This window comes from Podarcis raffonei, chromosome 3 (assembly GCF_027172205.1).
Source record: "Podarcis raffonei isolate rPodRaf1 chromosome 3, rPodRaf1.pri, whole genome shotgun sequence".
Taxonomy (NCBI): domain Eukaryota; kingdom Metazoa; phylum Chordata; class Lepidosauria; order Squamata; family Lacertidae; genus Podarcis; species Podarcis raffonei.
Window position 1 is genome coordinate 10,791,509 of NC_070604.1, and position 22,150 is coordinate 10,813,658.

The 22,150-nt window shown below is 42.9% G+C and overlaps 2 protein-coding genes across 7 annotated transcripts in view; one reads left to right on the top strand and one right to left on the bottom strand.

Annotated features, from left to right (window-relative positions):
• Positions 1–4,034, bottom strand: part of ZC3H13 (zinc finger CCCH-type containing 13) — a 50,276-nt gene extending 46,242 nt beyond the window's left edge. For all 4 annotated transcript variants that reach the window (XM_053380493.1, XM_053380488.1, XM_053380489.1 and 1 more), the window contains exon 1: positions 3,736–4,034. The gene's annotated coding sequence lies outside the window, so the exon portion shown is untranslated. The remainder of the gene's footprint in view (positions 1–3,735) is intronic.
• Positions 4,035–4,163: 129 nt separating this feature from the next.
• On the top strand, positions 4,164–22,089 carry DNAJC18 (DnaJ heat shock protein family (Hsp40) member C18). 3 transcript variants are annotated; one of them, XM_053380509.1, is made up of 8 exons: positions 4,164–4,187; positions 6,703–6,889; positions 8,352–8,497; positions 11,694–11,879; positions 14,079–14,191; positions 15,322–15,431; positions 17,736–17,908; positions 19,286–22,089. In XM_053380509.1, exons 2-8 carry the CDS (start codon positions 6,747–6,749, stop codon positions 19,423–19,425), a joined length of 1,011 nt encoding a protein of 336 aa, XP_053236484.1. In that variant the 5' UTR covers positions 4,164–4,187; positions 6,703–6,746; the 3' UTR covers positions 19,426–22,089. The 3 variants fall into 3 exon arrangements, with proteins under 3 accessions (XP_053236484.1, XP_053236482.1, XP_053236483.1); XM_053380507.1 differs by lacking the exon at positions 4,164–4,187 and adding an exon at positions 5,015–5,171; XM_053380508.1 differs by lacking the exon at positions 4,164–4,187 and adding an exon at positions 5,149–5,239.
• Positions 22,090–22,150: the final 61 nt, after the last annotated feature.

The following is a 22,150-nucleotide window of genomic DNA, read 5'->3' on the forward strand; positions in this document are numbered from 1 at the left end:
TAATGGAACACTTCATGCACCAATTTTCTTGTGAGAATTCCCTTCATGTGCAAACAGTTCTAGGGAACACATTTTGGGGTGCATTCCCAGTTCACACAAGGCACCTCTAGAAATGCCAACATATATGTTATCAAGGAAAATTGGCATTGGTGGTGGGTGAACTGTATTTCAGGCAATTTATGCACTAATACTGAACTTCTCACCAAGAAACCTCCAGAGTTTCCTAGGAACACAGTTACTATTCTTCATACCAGCTTCTACTCAGTTTCTACTCATTGATAGGACAAACACAGGATCAACCTCACATGCTTCAACTGTGGGCTAATAAATCCAAAACAGCCAATTCCCTCACACTGCAGTTACATTTTACAGCAATTTTTATTACATTCATAATATTTATTAGATCTATATGCCACCCTTCATCATAAGATCTCAGGGCGGTTCAGATAATATGAATGTGAAGGGTACCTTTAAAAAAACCTAACCTTTTGCAACTCCTCTGTATCCTGTTTGTGGTTTTCTATGGATGTTTTAAGAGTAACTATTGAAATAAAAGACTGCCAGCAAGATGCATGGTAATAAGTTTTCCTTCTTATTATTACAGCCTAAATATTGGGGCAAACCATTTGTATTTGCTTGTTACCGTCAGAACTATGATCCACAGCAACATCTTATAAAAAGAAACGTTGTTAACTTTATATCCAAATTTCAGTAGGACTGAGTATGGGTTCTTTTAGTCAAACTGGATGGTGGAATAGCAGCACCTTAAGAAAGGGAGTTGGTGTAGAACATGCACCAACTAGATAAAGCACTCTCTGAATAGAGTCAAATGACTTAAGACTGCAATTTTACATACTTACCGAGAAGTAAGTCTCACTGAACTAAGTGGGATTTCTGAGTAAGCATACACAAAACTGCAGTTCCATACACTTACCTGGAGTAAACCTCACTTAACACAGTGAGACTTGATTTCAAGTAAACATGCACTGGCTTGTGCTGCACAGTTCTAAATCTTTCTGATAAAGGGATCAGATCGAAAGAAAGCAGGGAATTTCAGCTTCCCACACCAAAATAAAAAACATTATATCTGACAAAATTTCATTTTCTATATAAATGCTAAAAGGCATGGAATCCCTGCTATCCTCCTTTGAATATGGGCATTCAAAAACAAGGAAATCAGAGGGTAATGAGCAAACATTACATTTAACTTTTTACCACTGCTTAGTCTACAAAGCTAAAAATAAATACTACTTTACCACAAAACTAATGTTACAGTTCTGTGTACGCCGACTTGAAAATATGTCAAAACTGATTTAGTAGTCCTAGCAATATATCTTTACTCAGAGGAGATGAATGCCACTATAGCTATGGTGGAAGAATAGTAGTAGATAAACCTTTTCATAAAACACTTTTCATTTGTTTTCCCAAATATGCATACTCAGAAAAAAGTCCCACTGAAATCAGTGGGGCTTCCTCTCAAGTTCATTTGGTTTAGATCCATCAACGTCCTGCTAACGTGTCCCAGCGAACCTCTCAGTGGATTCAATGCTGAAACTGATGGTATGTATTTTGGAGTATGGAATCTTTTGGCCCAGAGTGCCACATTTTTACCTCCCCACAGCCCTGTGGGGCAACTTTCACAAGAGGGCATGACCACCACCTGACAGAATGTGACTGATAGGTGGGGCAGTCCCATCTGCCTGTCAAAGTAGGCCCTTGGAGTGTGGTGGAAGGAGAATGGTGGGCCAAGACTGGGCCACAGACCAGAGGTTCCACACCCCTGCTATTCTAACCCTCTTCTAAATAATGCTGTGCCATTAATCTATGAAAACAGATTACAGAGTGCAAATTTAAATGAGGAAAACTGCTTCCTTCATATTCTGTGGCCTAGCTGGCCACTGTCAGAGATGCAATGCTACACAGAAAAACCCCTTGAATCCAGCAGGTTTCTTGGGTTCAAGGAGGCAAAGGAAGCCATGCCTCTGGGTTCAGCATTCAGTTTTCCACAGTTTTTTACCTGCCTGCCCATCACCAGATTCAGAGTACAAGTTTATCTTAATTCCCACCCAATATATTTGCAAAAACATATACCCATCACTAAGCACCATGTGATACAGGGTGCCAAATTCTAGAGCACAACTGCTTTTCAAAAAATTGTTTGCAGTGAATAAACTCTGCACATTCATGGTGTGAGGACTTTAGAGAAGTTATTTAATTTAGGGGTTTATATCCCATCGCTCAACAACTTGTGGCATTCTGGATGAAATGTTCAGAACATAAGTGCTTTCATAACTACTGTAGCCTGCACAGACCACTCCCAATACTATCTCCCAAATACTACACTTATGGCAACAAAAGATTTCTTAATGTACTTTAACGTACAATAGTATTGAAACTGATTTTCAATCTTATCCCTCCTTTTTCCATTGCTAGAACTTCAGCTGGTTATTAGTTTCATGCAAACACCCATATATGCTGCAATTTTCACAGCAGTCAGAGTCAGTCACAACAGTCATCTCAATTAACACCCAAGGCTTCTTTCCCACTCTTGCCTTTTGCTTCCATCTTCACCACTTGTCCTGTGGGCTTATTCAAGGTCAAAATAGCCCCTGTCCTCATGTTGAAGAGGAGTCGGCATTATTTGTCACCTCACTTGGCTGCTATTTCCTTGTCAACTCACAGCAAGATCCTATATTGGTGCTTTGCCACCAGTGTTAGAAACTCGGAAATTTAGACTGGAGGACAAATGTCTCCTTAAGCCAGGGTTATAGTCGCCAAAATTGGAAGCCTAGTTGTCACTTGGAGGCCAGATGGCCTGAAAGTCGTAATTTTCCATATGACTTTTTGGTTCCTGAAATTCATTGTGCAGGTCAAACAGTATTCTACAGGATGTGTTGCTAAGTGTGTGAAAACAGTCAAGATCAAAGGATCCCCAGGCACCCCACACCTCCAGACGGCGGAAGATGCCAGGCGCGATCCTGGCACCCACAGGCATCTTCACTTGGTCGCAAGGTGCAAAATGCCCCTGGGGAATTTCAAACGCTGCTTGCCGCCTCCCCAAGGCGGGATGTGTAAAATTGGCTAAAATAAGTGAATACAGTCATACTTCGGGATAAATATGCTTCAGGTTAAGTATTTTTGGGTTGCGCTCCGCGGCATCCCAGAAGTAATGGAGCGCATTACTTTCGGGTTTTGCCGCTCGCGCATGCGCAGGCGGTCAAAATGACGAAACACGACCCATGCACACGCAGTCGCATCTTACGTTCTGTTCAGGATGCGAACAGGGCTCCGGAATGGATCCCGTTCGCATCCCGAGGTACCCCTGTACACATCTGCGTGCGCACGGGTCGCAATTTGGCACTTCTACGCATGCACATCTAGTGGTTCTACGCATGCGCGAGCGCCGAAACCCGGAAGTAACCCGTTCCGGTACTTCCGGTTTCGGCGTGGTGCGCAACCCGAAATCGCGTAACCTGAAGAATCAGTAACCTGAGGTACCACTGTAAATAGAAGTGGACGGGATAACTGCTGGGTGGGGATGAATACTGCTGCTCCTCCATAAGAGTTGGAAGGGACCAACCAGGAACCTTTTGCCCTCGAGATTAAGAGTCTCCTGCTCTACCAACTGAGTTACCTCAGGCCTACTGGGAGTTCTACAAAATATAAAAATGAGGATGAAAGAACTGCCCCCCCCACTGGCCCTCCCCTCCGCCCCCCACGGCCCAAACGACTCACCTGCTTCCTCCGCCCCCGACCTGCTCCTCCTCCCCGCCGCCGCCACCGCCGCCGCCGCACAGGGCGGAGAGGGGGGGAGAGGGCGAGGGGGGAGTCCGTCCTCCCGGGCCTAAGAGCCGCGCCACACGGGGAGGAAAACGGGGAGCAGGCCTTGCTCCGGCTGCCGCCGCTTGAGCAGCAGCAGCAGCACCACGACGGCGGCGGCGGCGGCGCCCTCTTCCCCTTCACGGCCCTATTCGCCTGAGGGGGAGAAAGAAACACCACAGCGCAGGAAGCCCACGGCCGCCCTCCCCCCAAACGGATTAGCTTTTCCCCCCTCCCCACTGCGCCTGCGCGACCAAGCACGGCCGCTCCTCCTCTCGCGGGGCCTCGCTTCTGCCGCAATAGATACCGGAAACGGAAACCCCTCCCTCCGCCACCGTTTCCCTCAGACACAGAGAGCCTAACGGAAGGTGCATTATAGAGGCTTTTCGTTTATTATCTTGAGGTGAATTGCGCAGCAAATAAAAGAAGTCGGGGGATAAGCGAGAGGATAAGGGCCCCTCGCTCTCTTTCTGTGAGCGGCACAGGTCCCTCAGCGTCATAACGGTGAAGGACCGCTTTCCGTTATTTTCTTTAAAAACTCGAAAGCACTTGAGCTTTACGCCCGGGAGGGTCTTCTCTGCCCTCTGGATGACTCCAGTGCTCGTCTATGTGGAATATACGGGAGTCGTAGCCAACCCAAAGCCGTTCCTCTCTATGCGTCACACAGCCTCAGCTTCCGGCATTTGATCGGAAGTCGGGGCGCTCTAGGGAACGGTGCGCCGCTCTAGCCCGCGGAAGCCTCTCTGGCGAAAAGCCCCCGAAGTGCCAGTTAAGGCTTTGCAATGGCGATTTCGTAGAATGAATCCGCGTTAAGATACATTATATATATTAAGATGCATTATACGTTAAGATACATTATATAGATATAGGTACAGATATAGATAGATATATAGATATAGATATATAAAGATATATGTGTGTGGGTATATATATATATATATATATATATATATATATATATATATATATACACACACACACACACTATATATATATATATATATATATATATATATATATATATATATATATATATATATATAGTGTGTGTGTGTGTGTGTGTATATATATATATATATAAAAAGATACATTACACGTTAAGATACATTATATAAATATTTAAAAAAAATTAAAAAATAATAATCCCCGTGGTATAAATTTCTCCTCGCGAGGACGGGTTTATTGGGGGGCGGGGTCTAAGGCCTCAATTCATACGCGAGGACTACAACACCCAGGTTGCCCTGCGGTCGGGATCCTGCGCCACGTGATCTTTCCGGGGTCGCCCCTCCGGTCCTCCCTCTCCATCAGCTGGAAAATGGCAGTGCTGAGCCCTGGGGAGCGCTGGGCTGAAGGTAACGAACCCTTCAAGCTGGTGGTGCCATCGCCTCAGAGCCTGGGCAGGCTGGGAATCGGCCTTAAGGTGGGAGATCGGCATATGGGGCGTGGGATCTCAGATCGCCTCCCCAAAAAAAGCCCGCTGGCCTTTTTAACAGGGCTGACCAGCGCGAGGGGTTGTTGCTTCCTTTTGCGTGGCAGAAGGTCTCTCCAGATGGATCCCTCAAATGCATGAACTGCCATCCTTAGTTGGTAGAGAGGAAGAGGAAAATGCTGGAAGAGGTCCAGTAGGTCTGGGGCATTTCTGTGCCAGCTTAATTGCATATAAAACAAGGGCTTGGGTGCTTCTTGAGCTAGGCACACAAAATGTTCCCCACTCCTTGCAGTATCTTTCCCTGCCCGTGTGTGTGTGCCTGTGTGCTTAACATGCGTATCTGCTGCATCACACCGCTACAATTTGTTTTTATTCTATATTAAGGTGACTTTCCCTTGTTTTGTTTGCAGTAGATTAACACAGCTCCCCGTTTGGTGGTTCTCAGATCATTGAGGGCTGGAGTGAAGGGTAGACTATAGGGCCGAAGGGGGCAACAGGAAGAGGAGATGCGGAGATGGGGTGTGAGAATTGAAGTTATCTTCAGTTTGGGGGTTTCAAGGCCAACTATGGAAAGCATAAAGGAAGAAACTAATGGAGTGAAAACTGGATTTTAGTGGCATACCCGTTTGTTTACCATTCTATGTCAACATCCTATGCCATTGTGCAGATTGCAAACATGCCGCCTTAGTTTACCGCTTTAAATAATGAAGTCTTACACTTACTATTATTCTTTCATTTCTATTTATATACCACACTCATATAAAATACATTGGTGGCATAAAATACATCATGGTGGCGACTTGTGTATGTGAAAGAGCCATCATGGGCCAAGCACCACATACAGAAGTTTTGTTCTTTATTCCCCAGAAACAGGATTTTCAGTTCACTTTATGTGAATTGGGTCCTCCAACCCACCCACAAAAGAGGCACCATATGCTTTGTGTTCTATGCGAGTTGGTGTCTTCTTGCAGGTGGAATGGAAGACCCAAAAATAAATGGCCACAAATGTCATAAAATGTGTGACAGATGAAATGTGAATGGGTGAAGCTTTGTTCCTAACTGTGTTACCATACTATTGAAAGGCTTATCCAGTTGAGTTTCTGTCTGCCACACAATTGTTGAAGGCACAATAACCCTGCTTTCCCCCAGTTCCAAACCTAAACCCAAATCTAGTCTGCAAGCCTGTATGCACTTGCCTGGGAGCAAACTCCATTAAACACAAGGAGACAAACTTCTGATCAGATATGTTTACCACAGTACTGCAAGTTAACTATACTATACGGTAAATTCTTAATGCTTTTCTGGTCTTTAGCTCCTGCGGAACAGGGACCACACTTAAACATCTTTGCAAAGTTTTCACATTCTGCATTTGCCATGGGGGTGGGATTCTTTAACATCCACCTTCACTTACTGTGTAGTAGCATTTGAGGAAAATTAACTGTCTTTCTTTGCAGCATTGATTGATGAGCTCAGAAGAAATGCATGTACATCGGAGGAAATGAGAGACAACTTTGATTACTGTGGGTGTAGTGACTGTAAGAGGATAAAAAAGGAACATCTCTGTGACAGTGGCAGGAGTCAGTCAGCGTCTGGGGAAGGTAGCATGACCTACACAAAAGAACAGCTTCTTGGGGTACAAAGGTAAATAGAAAACCCTTCTGCCTAGAATACTAGGCTCACAGCCTGTCCATCTAGTTAATGGGTAAATCAATTTAGCTGATCCACAGAAGCCAGATTTAATACAGTATGAGAAACTGCTAATAGGCTTTTTTTTAAAGGAGGCTATTTTAATTCTAATATTTTGCTGTACAAATCTGTTCCGTCCCATTCCTGCATCAACCTGTAATTAAAAAACAACAACCTCATACAAAAATGATGTAAATATGTATTTTATCCAATACATTTGCATTTTTAAATGTATTCCTTTACCCATTTTGGTACTTCTTTGAGCCAAAAACCTGATCATAAAATTCAAAGAAATGTGAAATTTGAAGGACCCATTGCCAGCTGTATATAAACCTGAGAGGTGCAAATCAGGACAGTTGTCTTATAATTCAGACTGAATGGTTTTTTCCACCATTCAGTAAGTCTTATTCCCAGATAACTATGTATAGGATTGCAGCCTATGCACCCTTCCTACCCTGAATACACTGAGACTTAAGCTTGTTTACTTTGATGTTAGGTTTGTGCTATAGGTTGCATTACTGCCTTTGAAACCAACAACAAATTAGTTTGATACTTACATCTCATTAGACATACAGACACTATCACAGTAACAGTGTGTTGTGATAGTTGATCAAATGCTTGCCCATGTGTTTTCTTCCTAGATGAAGCGGTGGGTATGCATTCTTCCACGAAACTGCCACCTGGCTATCATTTAGCTAGGGATTGTAACAGTGGATGCTATGATGTGGTACCCACAGGTGCCATATAGGCAGCTGCTGATCTAAATAAGACATTCCATACACATCAGACTTAACTTGGGTTATTTATGATGCCAGATAAAGACTGGTGGACTCAGCATCAATGAAACAGATTCATAGTAAAGTATAACTATTCCAATAGAAAAGGCTATTGAATGAAATAGCTTCTCCATTGATGCAGAAGTCTGAAACGTGCATCTGCATCTACATTTTCTTTACAGTGTTTGAAGTCATGCTTGGGTATCTAGTATAAGTTTACCAGATTTTTTTCAGTGAATCTGGGGGCACTTATTGTTCGCTACATACCGTATTTTTCGCTCTATAAGACGCACCAGACCACAAGATGCAGCTAGTTTTTGGAGGAGGAAAACAAGAAAAAAAATATTCTGAATCTCAAGTGCAGTGAAAGCAGCAATCCCTCTTGCTGTTCTGGCTTCTGTGATAGCTGCACAGCCTGCATTTGCTCCATAAGACGCACACACATTTCCCCTTACTTTTTAGGAGGGAAAAAGTGAGTCTTATACAGCAAAAAATACGGTACATGTGAATGCTGAGAAAGCTCTAAATCCGGGGACTGTCCCCAGGAAACGGGGACATCTGGTAACCTTAATCTAGTAAAAAGCTTTCTGTAAGTGCTGTGAGGAAAGATCTGTGTGTAAAGGGTTGTGCTTCTTTTGTAGAATAAAGAACAGTAAGAATTACTATGAGATTCTAGGTGTTGGGAGAGATGCCAAAGACGAAGAATTGAAAAAAGCATACCGAAAACTTGCCCTGAAATTTCATCCGGACAAGAACTGTGCACCAGGAGCAACAGATGCATTTAAAGGTTTGTAGATCACCACAATAAAGCTGCATCATCATGGCCTAGGACCCTCGTACCTACGGGACCGCCTCTCCCGGTATGCCCCACGGAGAGCCTCAAGGTCCATAAATAGCAACACCCTAGTGGTCCCGGGCCCTAAGGAAGTTAGATTAGCTTCAGCCAGAGCCAGGGCCTTCTCAACACTAGCTCCAGCCTGGTGGAACGCTCTGTCTCATGAGACCAGGGCCCTGCAGGATCTGAGTTCTTTCCGCAGGGCCTGTAAGACAGAGTTGTTCCGCCTGGCCGTTGGCTTGGAGCCAATCTGATTCCCTCCCTCCCTCTCTTTCTTTTTTCTTTTCCTTCTCCTCCTGCGATGAGGCTACATTTTAATATTTTAATGTTCCATTATTTTAATGTTGTATTTTATTTTTGTTTTTAAGTTGTAATCATTCATCTTGTTTTTATTATTGCTTGTAAGCCACTCTGAGCCCGGCCTTGGCTGGGGAGGGCGGGGTATAAATAAAAAATTATTATTATTATTATTATATGTTAATAATGACAGTTATCTATTAGCAGGTGTTGCATTTTTAAAAATTTGCTAATATATAGCACAAAAGGTTCTGTTGAAACAGCAAAAAAATAAAGCTCATAGATGACATGTTTAATTTTGTTCCTCTGCATATAATAGATATGTCCAAAGGAGAACTATTCCAAACCCAACTTGCTTTAGGTGATCCATTTGATAAATTCATTGCCAAAAGTAAAAGCAAATATTATTTCAGCAAGGATTTCTACTTAAGCCTATCAAATGCTTTTTCTGCATTGAAGAATATTGCAAAGAAATACTCCATTCTTTTACATAATCAGTTATACTTAAGATCCTGTCTATAATAAACAATACAGTTGTACCTCGGATTACATACGCTTCAGGTTACATACGCTTCAGGTTACAGACTCTGCTAACCCAGAAATAGTGCTTCAGGTTAAGAACTTTGCTTCAGGATGAGAACAGAAATCGTGCTCTGACGGCGCGGCAACAGCAGGAGGCCCCATTAGCTAAACTGGTGCTTCAGGTTAAGAACAGTTTCAGGTTAAGAACGGACCTCCGGAACGAATTAAGTACTTAACCTGAGGTACCACTGTACATTTTCTTTCAATATAAATCCCATCTAATTAATTGAAATGTATTTTGCTATAATCTTCTGAAGCCTTGTAGCAAATCCTATGGTTATGATCTTGCAGTTTTAATTAATGAGATAATAAACAAGGGGATATAAGAAGTACTCAGATAATGGATCATTTTCTAAAATACATACCATCTTACTAATTTCTGAGGACTCTGCAGGAGAGGAATTAAGGCACACCAGCTCCTATGTGAGTTTGGGGTTTCTGATAAGTTTCATATTAGTATGTTCTGGTTGACATTCTACACTGCCGAAGTGGATGTTCTCTTCTAGTCTTCCATTCCTGTCCCCCCTAAGTTCGCTCCAGAGAGTTGTTGGAGAAACTGGACATGGAGGAAGGGGTTAAGGGGTGAGATAAACCAACCAATGCAGGGTCAGCCAAGCCAGTTGCTATGGCAATGGCCCAGTGCTATTTATATGAATGATTAAGGCACACCAACTCATTAGGTCCAAGGTCTTGCGCTGTATTACACTATGGATTATGAAGTGAGTTAGTCTTTTGATTAGGCAGAGTCTGTGTTACGTCTTAAACTGCTGGAACAACAGAAATTCTTTCTACAGTGGTACCTCGGGTTACATATGCTTCAGGTTACATAGGCTTCAGGTTACAGCCTCCACTATCCCAGAAATAGTACCTCGGGTTAAGGACTTTGCTTCAGGATGAGAACAGAAATTGTGCTCTGGGGGCACGGCAGCAGCAGGAGGCCCCATTAGCTGAAGTGATGCTTCAGGTTAAGAACAGTTTCAGGTTAAGAACAGACCTCTGGAACGAATTAAGTACTTAACCTGAGGTACCACTGTACTTGTCTGTGTCTTTATCTGCCAGAGCCAAAGCCTGCAAGCTGTGTTTATATCCACAGTGGCGGAGAGCAGGAGGGGGCGTGGGACACGTCCTGGGGGCGTGGCACACCATGCCTGCGGGGGCATGGTGCCCAGCGGGGGCTGGGGCAGCAGCCATGATGGTACCCCACTGGGATCACGCTGCCAGGGGCGGTGCGCTCCCCCTGCCCCCCTCTTCCTCCGCCAGTGTATCCACATCCAGAATGTTTTGCTGAGCCTTGTCTTCTACAGCAGTAAACTATTTTGGACCTAGCAGTTTGAAAGCACGTCAAAGTCCAAGTAGATAAATAGGTACCGCTCCGGCGGGAAGGTAAACGACATTTCCGTGCGCTGCTCTGGTTCTCCAGAAGCGGCTTAGTCATGCTGGCCACATGACTGGAAGCTGTACGCTGGCTCCCTCGGCCAATAAAGCGAGATGAGCGCCGCAACCCCAGAGTCGGCCACAACTGGACCTAACGGTCAGGGGTCCCTTTACCTTTCTACCTGCTTCCATGTGGCGACTGGAACTGGGGGCAATTTCGACTGCGTGGGTATCTCACCTCAGATTCCCAACAAGGGTTCCACAAACTGCTGCAGAGGTTTCCTCAGTTCTGCATAACCGTTTGAGTGGGTGTGCTCAGAGAGGAGAGAAAAGGGAAGTCCAATTGTATGAGGCTTTGAGGCTGTCTCCTTATACTTTATGGGACGTGGGTGGCGCTGTGGATTAAACTACAGAGCCTAGGACTTGCCGATCAGAAGGTCGGTGGTTTGAATCCCCGCAACGGGGTGAGCTCCCATTGCTCGGTCCCTGCTCCTGCCAACCTAGCAGTTCGAAAGCACGTCAAAGTGCAAGTAGATAAATAGGTACCACTCCGGCGGGAAGGTAAACAGCGTTTCCGTGCACTGCTCTGGTTCACCAGAAGTGGCTTAGTCATGCTGGCCACATGACTGTACACCGGCTCCCTCAGCCAATAAGATGAGCACCGCAACCCCAGAGTCGTCCGCGACTGGACCTAATGGTCAGGGGTCCCTTTACTTTACCTTTACCTTATACTTTAATGAAAAGGTATTTGCCCAGGTAGTTAGTTATATGTTAAAGTGTTTCTAAAACACTTAGCACATCACAGTCCTTTGCAAGTTGGGCATTAGGCTAGATTGCAGACATTGTGCTAGGTGACAAGAATGCAACATTTTCTTCTTGTTCTTTCATCCTGCAGCAATAGGCACTGCTTTTGCAGTTTTGAGCAACCCTGAAAAGAGATTACAATATGATCAATTTGGAGATGAACAGGAGACTTGTTATACCAACCTGCCCAAGCATTATAACTATTACAGAGAGTTTGAAGCAGACATCACACCAGAAGAAATATTTAATATGTTTTTTGGAGGCAACTTCCCAACAGGTGAGTGCTACAAAAACCATTATTAACTGATGCTTCACAAAACTTCAGGCAGCCGGTAAATAACAGTCCTGTAACAAAAGTTCAGGTAACTACATTTTTTGTTCTCCTTTGCCAATGACATTCCAGAAATTCTGCAACTGCAGTCATTTGAGGTGTCCGGTTAATACCTAGACAGGTATTACTCTTGAAGATTCCATATATGTTCTTAATAAATAGATTCTTACTTCAGTTCTGAGAAGTTTGTATATACCCAGAGATAACCAGGCTTTTATGACATAATACCTGGTTTATTTCCAAAACTCGGATTATCTAGAGCAGCCTTTGTCACAACCTTGGGTCCACAGTTGTTAGCTTTTATGGAAATTGAAACTAATACTTCAGAAAGTGAGCCTTGCTCCCCAAACCCTCATAACTATGGGCCTGGGCCAAGCTAGATCCGTGGTTAGGCAAAGAATCATGGACAACAGGTCTGTACAAGGGTCCCCGATTATAAAATCATAGAAAACGGGAGATACGTAGTCGCTCCAGCAGCATATCTGTATTTCCTCTCGTCTAGAAACGCAAGAAGGGCTTTTACTCTTGCTAGAAGCTCAGCCTGGCCCTCACCGGTTCTGGAAGGCTCCTATAGAAGAGTCCCATACCCACAGAGACTTTGCACCTGCCCATTAGGGGAAGAACGAAGCCCCAAACATATATTTTTTAGATGTCCTTTTTATGTTGAGATTCGTAGAGACCCCATTGATCCTTTGCCGAAGAGGCTCGCCGATCTTTCAGACAAGTCTAAACTTAATTCTCTCCTCTTAGGCAAAGATCACAAGACGACCTGGCTGGTAGCCAGATTCTGTGCCCAGATTTGTAGGCACAGATCATCCTCTAGAATAAACTAGATCACTAGGGAAATGCTGAAGTTGCTCTTTGGGGCCCCTCAGGGTCAATTTTTTTTTTTATGGTAGCCCAAATCTCAGTTGTACGGGTGTACGTATATACAGTGGTACCTCGCAAGACGGAAAACTCGCAAGAAGAAAGAGTTTTCCGTTTTTCGAGGTGCTTCGCCAGACAAATTTCCCTATGGGCTTGCTTTGCAAGAAGAAAGCCCATAGGGAAATCTCCGGGGACCTCTTTTAAAATGCTGGCGGTCGGGAGCAAAGACTTTCGCCCACCGCCGGCCTTCAGAAGAGGTCCTGGAAAGAGTTTTCCGTTTTTCGAGGTGCTTCACCAGACGAATTTCCCTATGGGCTTGCTTCGCAAGAAGAAAGCCCATAGGGAAATCTCCAGGGACCTCTTTTAAAATGCTGGCGGTCGGGAGCAAAGACTTTCGCCCACCGCCGGCCTTCAGAAGAGGTCCTGGACCTCTTCTGAAGGCTGGCAGGGGGCAAAAGTCTTTTCTCCCCCCCCCCCCCCGCCTGCCTTCCCGGGACAGCGGAGACTTCTCCGCTGTCCCGGGCGATCTTAAAGTGCTGGCGGGCGGCAGCGAAGCCTTCACTGCCGACCCCCAGCATTTTGAAAGCCCCTGGGACAGCGGAGACTTCTCCGCTGTCCCGGGCGATCTTAAAGTGCTGGCGGGCGGCAGCGAAGCCTTCACTGCCGACCCCCAGCATTTTGAAAGCCCCTGGGACAGCGGAGACTTCTCCGCTGTCCCGGGCGATCTTAAAATGCTGGCGGGCGGCAGCGAAGCCCTCCTGTCCCCGGAGCTTGCGGGGCGGGAGGTGGGGAGAAGGGCTTTTCTTCCCACCGCCAGCCTTCAGAAGAGCCCTTGTCCCCCCCCCCCAGCCTTCAGAAGAGGTCGGGGGACAGACTGTCCCCGGACCTGGTCTGAAGGCGGTTTCCATAGGAACGCATTGATTGATTTTCAATGCATTCCTATGGGAAACCGTGCTTCGCAAGACAAAAAACTCGCAAGAAGAAAAAACTCGCGGAACGAATTAATTTCGTCTTGCGAGGTACCACTGTATCTCAATTTTAACTCATGAGCTATTGCTGCAATCTGCTCTGATTGTATATTTTATCTTTATGAACGCTGTTTTTATTATGTTATGTTACGTGAGCTGGTCTTTGACCGTAATAAATTATCTCACTCTGAAACTAATATTTTTATGACAAGGGCAAGAAGCTGTCTTCTCTCCCATTTAAATGGGACATGCGTTACTTTTAAATAAGTAAACAAAGCCCATTGTGTTTTTTTTTAAAAAAAACCCACAGGAAATATCCACATGTTTTCAAATTCATCCATGGATCCTCCATGTTATCAGCCACGGAACAGACATGATAGGATCTGGACAGAGGAAGAGGAGGAGGAAGAAACTAGACCCCAGGTACTTGGGAGCAGGAAGCTGTTAAGAGCACCCACAAAACACTTCTACCTGTTTCTTTTCCTTAGGAAAGAATCTGGCGTTGCTTACGATTTCCCAGCATTTAAGAGGAAGTGATATTTAATTCTTGCAGTTCTTAATTGTAAGTTGCTCTTCGAGAACATTTGCTGGCAAGGAATTTGAACAGCTTTTGGCAGGAACAGAGAGACAGAGACTCCAGTTCCTATGTAGATGCAAATTTCACTTAATAGCATGGGGCACACTTTGGAGAAAAGATGAAATTGAAAATTAACTTTATTTGTGGGCGTTTGGGGAGTGAAATATTAGGTGGGGGAATGTGCAAGGATTGTGTTGCGTGAAGTGACAAAGGGCCAAGGTAAGCTTTGATTCACTAGAATGGGAAGAGGTTATGGAGCCAAAAGGCATATTTATTGAGCTGGGGAGTGGGCATATTGACCTCTGTTCGTGAAAAGCACTTCTTTGCAGCAGGAGCTTTGTCTATGCAGGGCAGGGGGTGGAGAGATTTTGCAAATTCCTCCTTGCTCTGGAGCAGATTTGGGGGTGGGTTCTGCAGGAGGAAGGGGAATGAATCGCTGAAAATGGTTAGGTGAGTGATACTGCTGGATATAACCCACCTTGACCATCAGGGATTTATTTACAGGAAGGAGGAAAAACAGAGAATTACATTGAAGAAAAACAATTGAACACATTTAGGAGAATCCTTGCACCACTAATTTAATAAAGCCATCAAGGTCTTCAGCATTAAGTAGAAATGGAACGTTTACATGACAAAAAGTTAGTCTTAGGCGGTAGTTCTTGCGATGACCTATTTAAGGCAACATTGTGTATATAAAAATCAAATTAAAAAAGGAGCAAGCATGTGTTATTTCTTTATAGCCCTCAAAGGAATAAGCTAGCTGCTCTCCCCTTCCCATATTATTTGTATTAAAGAGCCTTGATCAATAGATAGGTGTCCGTCAATACTTGGGCTAATTTAAACCACAACCAGTTTTGCTTAAAAGACTAATAGCTAGCTAATCTGCCTTATCTAGAGGCTACTTTTTACGCTTATTATTTTGATTTTCTTAAATCCCTTGCTTATATGCTTCACTAACGATGGTTTTCATTTCCAGAATTCATACTCTGCATTTATCCAGTTACTGCCAGTTTTTATTATAATAGTTGTGTCAATAGTAACTCAACTGATGGCAACTAACCCACCCTACAGCCTCTTCTTCAAGTCGTAAGTCCTGGTGTTTTTCTTCGCTCTTCGGGGAGAATTGACTTGTCCAATATAGAGATTAACATGTGATCTGTTATCTATTAATACCAGTTAAATTGGGAAGTTGATTAAAGCTTTTTGCTGTGGAAAAGGCAGCCCCACAGCCATATATTCAAGCACAGCCTTTTCAAACAGGGTGATTAATTTCCATCTTCAAAGCATAAAGATATAGGTCATAGCTGTAATGCAACAACTATATATTTCCTTTTGGCACTTTACAGAGAATCAGTTATCCTTTTTATAAATGAGGACTTTATGAAAGCTGAATAAATACTAAATGCACTCCTGAGAGCCACACTGTCAAGAACTACAGTGGTACCTCGGGTTAAGTACTTAATTTGTTCCGGAGGTCCGTACTTACCTGAAACTGTTCTTAACCTGAAGCATCACTTTAGCTAATGGGGCCTCCCGCTGCTGCTGCACCTCCGGAGCACGATTTCTGTTCTCATCCTGAAGCAAAGTTCTTAACCCAAGGCACTATTTCTAGGTTAGCGGAGTCTGTAACCTGAAGCGTATTTAACCCGAGGTACCACTGTACTTGAAATAAAAGCAAACTGGAACATTCTGATACTGCAGGATAGTTTAAAACCTGTTAATAGTTGTGTGATTTCTTCATCATTTTCATGCGCAGTTTAAATAAAATTTCAGTAATACCAGTTGAAAAAAGCTTCAGTCTCAATTGTTAACCTAGACATTACTTGGAAAAGTAGAGACTAAGGCATGTGGAAAACTGTTGGCTGTTTTAAAAGCTTGTGTGCTAGATTTTAGACAAAGGAACTAGCATTAAAGGTGGAATTTAATAAATATTTATGGTTGTGTCTAGTATTGCTTCAGCAGAAGGCAAGCTTGTGAAACAGATCTTTCCCCTGTCTCTCCCCACCCACCTTCCCAGTTTTAAGTGGAATGGAGAAGTCTGCAAAACGTGATGGAGTCGGTCCTACAGGGCCGCAATGGAATGGGGAAATTGCTCGAAGGTGGGCAGAGAAATCTTGCAATTAGGTATCGCAAGACACCTCTGCCTTATTTTCAAGTGATTTCCCACTGGCAGCAGCTCTGCAGTCCTGTAAGATACAGCTTTCCTTCATGTTTGGTGGCTGCCTTATGCCCATGCAACATTCAATACAATTCTTAGCTCATATAACAATAAATAGCGTAAAGAATCATTTTAATTTACTGTATTTTTCGCTCTATAGGATGCATCCGTCCATAGGACGCACCTTGTTTTAGAGGGGGAGAACAAGAAAAAAAATCTTCCCCTCTCTGTTCAGCGCCCCTTCAGCAAAGCGGCAGGAGAAATGGAGCCCCTTCCATTTCTCCTCCCGCTTTGCTGAAGGGGCGCTGCACAGCTCTCCCTCTCTGCTGAAGCCAGGAGAGTCTTGCTCTCCCGGCTTCAGCAAAAGGAACCCGAAGCCTTTGAAGTGCAGCGCAAGTTCCCGCTGCGCTCCAAAGGCTTCAGGCGGTTATCCCTGAAGCCTGGAGAGGGAGAGGGGTCAGTGCACACCGACCCCTCTCGCTCTCCAGGCTTCAGCGAAAGCAACGCGTAGCCTCTGGAGCGTGGAGGGAGTGCTCCCTCTGTGCTTTGGCGGCTTTGCGTTGCTATCGCTGAAGCCAAGGAGCCTGCATTTGCTCCATAGGACGCACACACATTTCCCCTTAATTTTTGGAGTGGGAAAAGTGCGTCCTATAGAGCGAAAAATACGGTACATCACTCAGTCTTCCTTATTGGCAGTATTCAACTAAGTTGTTCTGTTAGCACACAGGCTTCTAACTGTGCAACACAACTTCCCCACCCTCTCCCCTCCCCAAAATCTGTTCTGGGGATTTCTCCAACCCCTCAGAGCAGTTTTGGATGTTCTGTTTCACAGATGGAAATCCTTGCACTAAGAGAATTTAGTCAGACGCCACACATAATGTCACATCCTGACAGGTTTGCTTTATTTTTCAGATCCTTCTGTACATTTCAGAAATGAGTTGGTTATAATACTGACCAGTTCGAAGAGCTGCAATTCTTTTGGATTATATTAGCATCTATGTGGATTCTATAATAGCTGGACAGGACTCCAGGAATTACAGGATCATATAGATGAAAGGATATGCAAAAATTGCATATTCTCGGAACAGAGAAAGAATATGCAATTTACTTTGAGAACATTTCTATTTTTAGAAGACAGGCAATTTCAAATACAAATGTTAATATGGCAAAACCGTATTTCCTTTTCTTTTTCAAGCGGTTAAAATGCTTTCATCATTTGCTTACTCTTTCAGGAATCTTGGGCACACGATTGTTAGAGAAACACAAAATCTACAGGTGCCTTACTACGTTGATAAAAACTTTGAGCATAACTATAACGCCGAAGAGCTTGAAGAGCTTGAAAAACACATTGAAAAAGATTATATCGATTATATCCAGACTAGCTGCAGGAAAGAAAAACAACAAAGTAGGTTGTGTTTTCATTCTTAAGCATTCCACGTGTGTGTATTGATTTAAAATCTCGACAATGAACTCTGACAATGTCAAAGAGCATTCGTGGTATGCCAAAGTCAGGTGCACGAAAATGGCTAGCATCTATAATAATACAAGGAGAGAAGTAGATCTCAAACGCCACACTAGTTTAGAGCTGGCTGATAGCATGGAAACAATACCATTGGAAAATTCTCTACTGTGTCCTGCTGAACTAGCCCACAGTGGTTTTTGTTTTCTCTGTATTCCACTACGTCGTACCTTATTTTTCGCTCCATAAGGCGCACCTGACCATAAGGTGCACCTAGTTTTTAGAGGGGGGATTCAAGTAAAAAAAATATTTAAAGGGAGCGCTGAGCAGAGCCTGTATGCATCTGTATGTTGCAGGGATTCGAACCACCCACATCCCTTAGGGTATGTTTAATCTACTTATTAAATATTCTGTTGTTCCTCAGTCACTACCAATATATTTAATTTTGTCAACAAAGTTTATAGCAGACTGCAATCCTATACAGAATTACCTGGGAGTAAGCCACTTAAACTGAATGCTACTTCCTTTTGAGTAGACAGGCTTATGGATTTTATCTTTTTACACCTCCAAGTAAGGTTTTATAAAAAGTCCATTGGGAAATAGTGTAAAGTTTTATTTTTAAAATCCTATAGGAAAATTTCGCTGCAGTCTTCTTCCTTCTGATAGCCTACCAGATTTTTTGCACTGTAACAGAATAGAGTCCACAGGTGTTTACAAGACACACTTATATATCCTACATAGAAAGTGGTACGATCATCAGTGCCACTGATTGAGTTCTTCAGTTTCATAGACATAAATCTCCAATATTAACTAGAGTCATATATGTGCACTATAATCATCATCATCATCATCATCAGTTTTTTCTGTATTGGAAGTAGGCATGATGTCATCACGTTTAAAATGAAAATTAGTGAATTATCAACTTTGCAAAACTATCCTAAATTGTGTGCAGCAGGTTGCATAGGATCCAAGACTTCAGTTATATAGGGTGATTCATAATGAAGTATATAGTTGCCATTTATAGTAAATGGAAACTGATATATACTCCGCCAGGGAGTCAAGTTCCAGTAAGCTTATTTCTCATTGATTGCTCTGAAACATTCCGTAAATATGTTTAAAATGTGTTATTTAGTTGCACCAACAAATGCACGTATTCTTGGTACTGCTGAAACTTAAGCCCTTGTCACCAAAACAGAAAAGCTGAACAGATCTAATGATGTTATGCCATATTTTGAGTTGTATCTTTTTCTCCCAGTGCTCTTCAACACCGTTTTTTAAGACAAAAGTGTTGCTACCCAGACTGTTCCTTTTCTTTCTTCTTAGAATCTGAGCTATCGAATTTGGCGAAGCTGTACAGAGATGAGCGGCTGAAACAGAAAGCAGAATCCGTGAAACTTGAGAACTGTGAAAAGCTCTCCAATCTCATAGGACTACAAAGGAGTCGTCAGTGGGCAGAGGCATGAAGGGAGCGGCACTAACAGGCCATGTGTGCGATTGCGAGGAATTTCTTCTTGGTTCTGTTTTCCTTTTTAAATGAAGAGGAAAAGCATAACGTAAAGACTTAATACTTAGTATCCTCCTCTTCATCATCCTCATGTACGTGGAGCTGAATGAACTGAGCCCCAAGAGGCAACACTTGCTGTAACATATACAGTATATTTTGTTCCAAGGCCCAGTAGTGTTTCAGTGTTGATGATTCCTTGGCGATTTAATTGCATTCGGCAACTGCCTTCATCTGATCCTTTGCCGCCATTCGGGGGCCTTGTAGATGTTTCCTGGGAACACAGCCCCCCTCATTCTCACTGGTGTTGCCATAAGCATAGAGCCCACAAAATCAGATCAGCCACTCTCTGAACGTCTGACATTGTCATTTCCATGTTCCTCTGAAGCTGCTGTTTATCACACTTTCAGCAAAAGAGAGAAGGGACAAGATTTGGTTTTGATATATACCTACTCTGTTTCAACAGAGCTTGCAATGAAGGCAGCCTCAAGGATGTAACCCTCTTTTTAAACAGTCTCGTAGTAAATAGAAAAACCTGGGCTTCATGTTTTGGTCCTCAGGGTGACCTTGGGGCATTCAGATTTGGGGCGCTATGATTTTTGTACGTCCATGGAACAGCTACAATTGCACTCCGCTGAGTTTCATATGCTGGGATCTTGGAATCTTTCATGTAACCGGAGGTGGAAGAGTTAATGATTGATCACACCAGCTGTATTAACAGTTCTATAGAGTTTCTTTACACATCCATCACCAACAGCACTATATAGAAATACCTATATACATGTTTAGATTTGTAGCAGATTGCAGCTACACTGTGACATACCCTTATTGAAATAACGGTTTGAATTCCTAAGAGGCATTATTAAATAAAAACCACTTAATTTTTAAAGCTTTTTTAAATACAGGCATGTTTTCTTTATTCTGGTAAGCTATTATTAGAGACAAAGTATCTGATCTCAGTCTTGGTACTTAAAATGCCCGTGAAAAGAGATTAAATGAAACTAATGGAATTTGAATTAATTTAAAAGACGTAGACAGCCTATTAACACAAAAAGTTAATTTGGCAGGAGGTTCCTGCTTAATGATTTCGTTTGCTTGTGAGCTAAAAGGTACTTGAAGAGAATAACATTTTTTAAGAGTGTGGGCTTTTGAATATTCTGGTTACTTGCTAAAGGGATATAAATAAGCCTAGTGCGTTCCAGAGGTTTTGGTCCACAATTCACATCGCTGATCATTGCCCATGATGACTGGGGCTGATGAGAGTTGTAACCCAAAACATCTGGAGGTGATGGCTGGCATGTGCTTATCCAACATCGTGGTTAAGGTTGCAATCCAAGCTTCACTGAAACTCAGTCAGAACTTAGTGGGACTTTTGAGTAGATGTGTACAGTTTAGGATTGTAGTGGTCATTTATGACAAAGTGGCGCCTCCACTGTTCTCCAGTTAAACCAGATTGCGGAATGATACGCATCCATTTTGGCATATAGTTTATCCCTTCCCTTTATGTCAGTGATTCACCTAACACCCAGGGACAGTTTTGTCCTAGCTGTGCTTGCTTGCACAGATTCCCAGGTAACGTGTGCCTGGGAATATTTCTAAGTTATATTTTGGAGCTAATGATACTTTTAGGTAGCAAATGACCCCAAAATTTGGCCAGAGTTGCAAAAGGCCTCTGCTTTATTAATACCGTATACACTCAAGTATAAGCCAACTTTTTCAGCACATTTTTTATGCTGAAAGCAGCCCTTTTGGGCTGTTGGTTCTTCCTCCGCCGCTGCCGCCGCCACCAGGTTTGTGGTGTGGAGAACCAGCTTATACTCGAGTCAATAAGTTTTCCCAGGTTTTTGTGGTAAAATTAGGTGCCTCGGCTTATATTCGGGTTGGCTTATACTCAAGTATATATGGTAATAACATTTTAGAAATGACTTGGTTGGCAAACTGAAAGAAAGCTGATTTATATTGTATACAAATTTAACTGAGTGTATTATTTGTTTGTCCCTGTTAGGCTACAAGTAAATCTGTAGTCAACTGTAGCATCAGTTAAAGACTTGGTTTACCCTTATAATTAAATGTACTTCATGTGCATGGTATTTGAAAAGTTCACTTCTTTTTTTTTAACTTCACGTTGAGCACAATGTTTTATTTATTTATTTATGTATTTATTTGTTGTGGTTTTGGTGAGATTAATTTTTCTGAATGTAAATATGGCAATATGGCAACTGTATATGACTTCATTGAATCTTGATTGTACAGTTCATTTTTCATAAACCATGTAGGTGTGTATTGTACACCAGATGACTAGTAAATAAGGTGTGCTTTCCTTTAAGTCCTGAGTGAGAAATCAGGAAATTTATTGGAGTGATTAGTGGATTTGAAGTCAACAGTTTTCTGTTATTTTGGCCTCAGCCCTTGAGCAATTTCACTAGGACTATTGCAGTGTTTGAAGATTTCGCCGTTAGTTTCGGAAACAAAAATTTCAGTATGTTGTTTTTTTTAATAAAAAAAATACCAAAAACAAGTAATTTACAAATGTATTGCATTGTTCAGCCATGAAAATGACAACTTCCGCTGTGTTGTATGGAAATAAGAAATGAAATAAAAGATTATGAGTATCAAAGCTCACTTACATGCAGGAGATGATCTTTATTTAAAGTTGATCTTTGTTTTGATGCACATAGAGCTCTATA

Coding starts and splice junctions, on each gene's coding strand:
- DNAJC18 (XM_053380507.1), top strand. CDS start 5,135: ATGGCAGTGCTGAGCCCTGGGGAGCGCTGGGCTGAAG. Junction 14,192..15,321: donor AGGAAGAAACTAGACCCCAG/GTACTTGGGAGC, acceptor TTTCATTTCCAG/AATTCATACTCTGCATTTAT. Junction 15,432..17,735: donor TACAGCCTCTTCTTCAAGTC/GTAAGTCCTGGT, acceptor TTACTCTTTCAG/GAATCTTGGGCACACGATTG.